This window comes from Poromitra crassiceps, assembly GCF_964638095.1.
Source record: "Poromitra crassiceps genome assembly, chromosome: 13".
Taxonomy (NCBI): domain Eukaryota; kingdom Metazoa; phylum Chordata; class Actinopteri; order Beryciformes; family Melamphaidae; genus Poromitra; species Poromitra crassiceps.
This window is the reverse complement of record NC_139644.1, coordinates 14,307,395-14,313,394: the sequence shown is the minus strand read 5'-3', so window position 1 is coordinate 14,313,394 and position 6,000 is coordinate 14,307,395. Positions and strand designations below refer to the sequence as shown.

Sequence of the window (6,000 nt, the reverse complement as noted above, 5' to 3'; positions counted from 1 at the left end):
TTGTTTCTATATGATCAGATGCTTTAGCACAGTGGGGTATGTCTGTCTTGTTTCTATATGATTAGATGCTTTAACACAGTGGGGTATGTCTGTGTTGTTTCTATATGATCAGATGCTTTAGCACAGTGGGGTATGTCTGTGTTGTTTCTATATGATCAGATGCTTTAGCACAGTGGGGTATGTCTGTGTTGTTTCTATATGATCAGATGCTTTAACACAGTGGGGTATGTCTGTCTTGTTTCTATATGATCAGATGCTTTAGCACAGTGAGGTATGTCTGTGTTGTTTCTATATGATCAGATGCTTTAACACAGTGGGGTATGTCTGTCTTGTTTCTATATGATCAGATGCTTTAGCACAGTGAGGTATGTCTGTGTTGTTTCTATATGATCAGATGCTTTAACACAGTGGGGTATGTCTGTGTTGTTTCTATATGATCAGATGCTTTAGCACAGTGGGGTATGTCTGTGTTGTTTCTATATGATCAGATGCTTTAGCACAGTGAGGTATGTCTGTGTTGTTTCTATATGATCAGATGCTTTAGCACAGTGAGGTATGTCTGTGTTGTTTCTATATGATCAGATGCTTTAGCACAGTGGGGTATGCCTGGGTTGTTTCTATATGATCAGATGCTTTAGCACAGTGAGGTATGTCTGTGTTGTTTCTATATGATCAGATGCTTTAGCACAGTGAGGTATGTCTGTCTTGTTTCTATATAATCAGATGCTTTAGCACAGTGAGGTATGTCTGTCTTGTTTCTATATGATCAGATGCTTTAGCACAGTGGGGTATGCCTGTGTTGTTTCTATATGATCAGATGCTTTAGCACAGTGGGGTATGTCTGTGTTGTTTCTATATGATCAGATGCTTTAGCACAGTGGGGTATGCCTGTCTTGTTTCTATATGATCAGATGCTTTAGCACAGTGGGGTATGCCTGTCTTGTTTCTATATGATCAGATGCTTTAGCACAGTGAGGTATGTCTGTGTTGTTCCTATATGATCAGATGCTTTAGCACAGTGAGGTATGTCTGTCTTGTTTCTATATGATTAGATGCTTTAGCACAGTGAGGTATGCCTGTGTTGTTTCTATATGATTAGATGCTTTAGCACAGTGAGGTATGCCTGTCTTGTTTCTATATGATTAGATGCTTTAGCACAGTGAGGTATGCCTGTCTTGTTTCTATATAATCAGATGCTTTAGCACAGTGAGGTATGTCTGTGTTGTTTCTATATGATCAGATGCTTTAGCACAGTGAGGTATGTCTGTCTTGTTTCTATATGATCAGATGCTTTAGCACAGTGAGGTATGTCTGTCTTGTTTCTATATGATTAGATGCGTTAGCACAGTGAGGTATGCCTGTGTTGTTCCTATATGATCAGATGCTTTAGCACAGTGAGGTATGTCTGTCTTGTTTCTATATGATTAGATGCTTTAGCACAGTGAGGTATGCCTGTGTTGTTTCTATATGATCAGATGCTTTAGCACAGTGGGGTATGTCTGTGTTGTTTCTATATGATCAGATGCTTTAACACAGTGAGGTATGTCTGTCTTGTTTATATATGATCAGATGCTTTAGCACAGTGAGGTATGCCTGTGTTGTTTCTATATGATCAGATGCTTTAGCACAGTGAGGTATGCCTGTGTTGTTTCTATATGATCAGATGCTTTAACACAGTGAGGTATGTCTGTCTTGTTTCTATATGATTAGATGCTTTAGCACAGTGAGGTATGCCTGTGTTGTTTCTATATGATTAGATGCTTCAGCACAGTGAGGTATGTCTGTGTTGTTTCTATATGATCAGATGCTTTAGCACAGTGAGGTATGCCTGTGTTGTTTCTATATGATTAGATGCTTTAGCACAGTGAGGTATGTCTGTGTTGTTTCTATATGATCAGATGCTTTAGCACAGTGAGGTATGTCTGTGTTGTTTCTATATGATCAGATGCTTTAACACAGTGAGGTATGTCTGTGTTGTTTCTATATGATCAGATGCTTTAGCACAGTGAGGTATGCCTGTGTTGTTTCTATATGATCAGATGCTTTAACACAGTGGGGTATGTCTGTGTTGTTTCTATATGATCAGATGCTTTAACACAGTGAGGTATGTCTGTCTTGTTTCTATATGATCAGATGCTTTAACACAGTGAGGTATGTCTGTGTTGTTCCTATATGATCAGATGCTTTAACACAGTGAGGTATGTCTGTGTTGTTTCTATATGATCAGATGCTTTAGCACAGTGAGGTATGCCTGTGTTGTTTCTATATGATTAGATGCTTTAGCACAGTGAGGTATGCCTGTGTTGTTTCTATATGATTAGATGCTTTAGCACAGTGAGGTATGCCTGTCTTGTTTCTATATGATTAGATGCTTTAGCACAGTGAGGTATGCCTGTCTTGTTTCTATATAATCAGATGCTTTAGCACAGTGAGGTATGTCTGTGTTGTTTCTATATGATCAGATGCTTTAGCACAGTGAGGTATGTCTGTCTTGTTTCTATATGATCAGATGCTTTAGCACAGTGAGGTATGTCTGTCTTGTTTCTATATGATTAGATGCTTTAGCACAGTGAGGTATGCCTGTGTTGTTTCTATATGATCAGATGCTTTAGCACAGTGGGGTATGTCTGTCTTGTTTCTATATGATCAGATGCTTTAGCACAGTGGGGTATGCCTGTGTTGTTTCTATATGATCAGATGCTTTAGCACAGTGGGGTATGCCTGTGTTGTTTCTATATGATCAGATGCTTTAGCACAGTCAGTGGGGTATGCCTGTGTTGTTTCTATATGATCAGATGCTTTAGCACAGTGAGGTATGTCTGTCTTGTTTCTATATGATCAGATGCTTTAGCACAGTGAGGTATGTCTGTCTTGTTTCTATATGATTAGATGCTTTAGCACAGTGAGGTATGTCTGTGTTGTTTCTATATGGTCAGATGCTTTAGCACAGTGAGGTATGCCTGTGTTGTTTCTATATGATCAGATGCTTTAGCACAGTGAGGTATGTCTGTGTTGTTTCTATATGATCAGATGCTTTAGCACAGTGGGGTATGCCTGTGTTGTTTCTATATGATCAGATGCTTTAGCACAGTGAGGTATGTCTGTGTTGTTTCTATATGATCAGATGCTTTAGCACAGTGGGGTATGCCTGTGTTGTTTCTATATGATCAGATGCTTTAGCACAGTGAGGTATGTCTGTGTTGTTTCTATATGGTCAGATGCTTTAGCACAGTGAGGTATGCCTGTGTTGTTTCTATATGATCAGATGCTTTAGCACAGTGAGGTATGTCTGTGTTGTTTCTATATGATCAGATGCTTTAGCACAGTGGGGTATGTCTGTCTTGTTTCTATATGATCAGATGCTTTAACACAGTGAGGTATGCCTGTGTTGTTTCTATATGATCAGATGCTTTAGCACAGTGAGGTATGTCTGTCTTGTTTCTATATGATCAGATGCTTTAGCACAGTGGGGTATGCCTGTGTTGTTTATATATTATCAGATGCTTTAGCACAGTGGAGTATGCCTGTCTTGTTTCTATATGATCAGATGCTTTAGCACAGTGAGGTATGCCTGTCTTGTTTCTATATGATCAGATGCTTTAGCACAGTGAGGTATGCCTGTGTTGTTTCTATATGATCAGATGCTTTAGCACAGTGGGGTATGTCTGTCTTGTTTCTATATGATCAGATGCTTTAGCACAGTGGGGTATGTCTGTCTTGTTTATATATGATCAGATGCTTTAGCACAGTGAGGTATGTCTGTGTTGTTTCTATATGATCAGATGCTTTAGCACAGTGGGGTATGTCTGTGTTGTTTCTATATGATCAGATGCTTTAACACAGTGGGGTATGCCTGTCTTGTTTCTATCAGAAGCTTTAGCACAGTGATGTATGCCTGTGTTGTTTCTATATGATCAGATGCTTTAGCACAGTGGGGTATGTCTGTCTTGTTTCTATATGATCAGATGCTTTAGCACAGTGAGGTATGTCTGTGTTGTTTCTATATGATCAGATGCTTTAACACAGTGAGGTATGTCTGTGTTGTTTCTATATGATCAGATGCTTTAGCACAGTGAGGTATGTCTGTCTTGTTTATATATGATCAGATGCTTTAGCACAGTGAGGTATGTCTGTGTTGTTTCTATATGATCAGATGCTTTAGCACAGTGAGGTATGCCTGTGTTGTTTCTATATGATTAGATGCTTTAACACAGTGAGGTATGTCTGTCTTGTTTCTATATGATCAGATGCTTTAGCACAGTGAGGTATGTCTGTCTTGTTTCTATATGATTAGATGCTTTAGCACAGTGAGGTATGTCTGTCTTGTTTCTATATGATCAGATGCTTTAGCACAGTGAGGTATGTCTGTGTTGTTTCTATATGATCAGATGCTTTAGCACAGTGGGGTATGCCTGTGTTGTTGTTTCTATATGATCAGATGCTTTAGCACAGTGAGGTATGCCTGTGTTGTTTCTATATGATTAGATGCTTTAACACAGTGAGGTATGTCTGTCTTGTTTCTATATGATCAGATGCTTTAGCACAGTGAGGTATGTCTGTCTTGTTTCTATATGATTAGATGCTTTAGCACAGTGAGGTATGTCTGTCTTGTTTCTATATGATCAGATGCTTTAGCACAGTGAGGTATGTCTGTGTTGTTTCTATATGATCAGATGCTTTAGCACAGTGGGGTATGCCTGTGTTGTTGTTTCTATATGATCAGATGCTTTAGCACAGTGGGGTATGTCTGTGTTGTTTCTATATGATCAGATGCTTTAGCACAGTGAGGTATGTCTGTGTTGTTTCTATATGATCAGATGCTTTAACACAGTGGGGTATGTCTGTGTTGTTTCTATATGATCAGATGCTTTAGCACAGTGGGGTATGTCTGTGTTGTTTCTATATGATCAGATGCTTTAGCACAGTGGGGTATGCCTGTCTTGTTTCTATATGATCAGATGCTTTAACACAGTGGGGTATGTCTGTGTTGTTTCTATATGATCAGATGCTTTAGCACAGTGGGGTATGCAGGTCTTGGAGGCTGTGCTCTTGTGTCGACATGTCAAGGGAACACTTAGGATTCCATTCATTTGTAGAGTTCCTCCATGTGCAGCCTTACAGAGAACAGAATGATTTCTCCTATTCCCCTCTGTTACGCAATCTCATCCCCGTTTCCAGAATGCCCCGTCTCTGCGTTAGCACAAGGTGTCTCATCCTCTTTGGTCCCTCCCCTCACCGTCCATGTCTGTGACTGCAGGGCTGGATCAGCAATGTGCGTGCAGGCTCCTTCTCCGGCCTGGGGAACCACATCAAAGCCAGCTCCGAGCTGGTGGCGTTCAACACCGAACAGGCTGGTAAGTGTGATAAGGCCGGTTTACTAGACGGAACAGAACAGCCCTCTGTGTGTGTGTGTGTACGCTCGCAACTCTGATAATGTTTGTGTTTTACCAAGCGAGTGTCAGAGAGCAACTCTCACATCTCCACATCAGATCAGTTCGACGTCCAGAGGCAGAAGATGAAAGGCAAAGTGAAGTCAAGTTTGGCTGAACAATTGCTGCAATTTTCAAATCGCAGCAGGAGCAATATGGGTTGAAGGCTAAATGTGTATCCATGTTAGATTCAATATGTTCATGCTGCAGAGGTGTCTTTCTTGGCCCACACACATCATATTCTACAGGCTTCACAAAACATCTTTGTTTGGTACAGATCCCTGCAAAAATCACACCATAATCATTTGAATATGTTCAATATTTTCAATGAAAATGAGAATACTGATGTAAAAAGGACCATTCCCTGTAAAAGGTTGCCGCAGTAATGAGCCCTAAAACCCAAAATTAGCATCGGTTGGTTCCCTCGTCTTGACGTCAATGGGATTTCTGTCTGGGGAATTTGGTCAGATGCCTGAAATCGGGTCCGTGGTTATAACACAAGTTTATGAAACCGAGGCCATTGTGTTCAGCAAGATAATCTTCACAAAGGAACATCATTTTTGAGGTTTCT

General features: G+C 40.2%; 1 protein-coding gene across 2 annotated transcripts in view; it reads left to right on the top strand.

Annotated features, from left to right (window-relative positions):
- The window catches only part of coro7 (coronin 7), a 166,057-nt gene that overhangs the window by 3,705 nt on the left and 156,352 nt on the right, over positions 1-6,000 (top strand). For both annotated transcript variants that reach the window (XM_083649659.1, XM_083649658.1), the window contains exon 2: positions 5,258-5,354. In XM_083649659.1, coding sequence (XP_083505785.1) covers positions 5,258-5,354 — 97 coding nt within the window. The remainder of the gene's footprint in view (positions 1-5,257; positions 5,355-6,000) is intronic.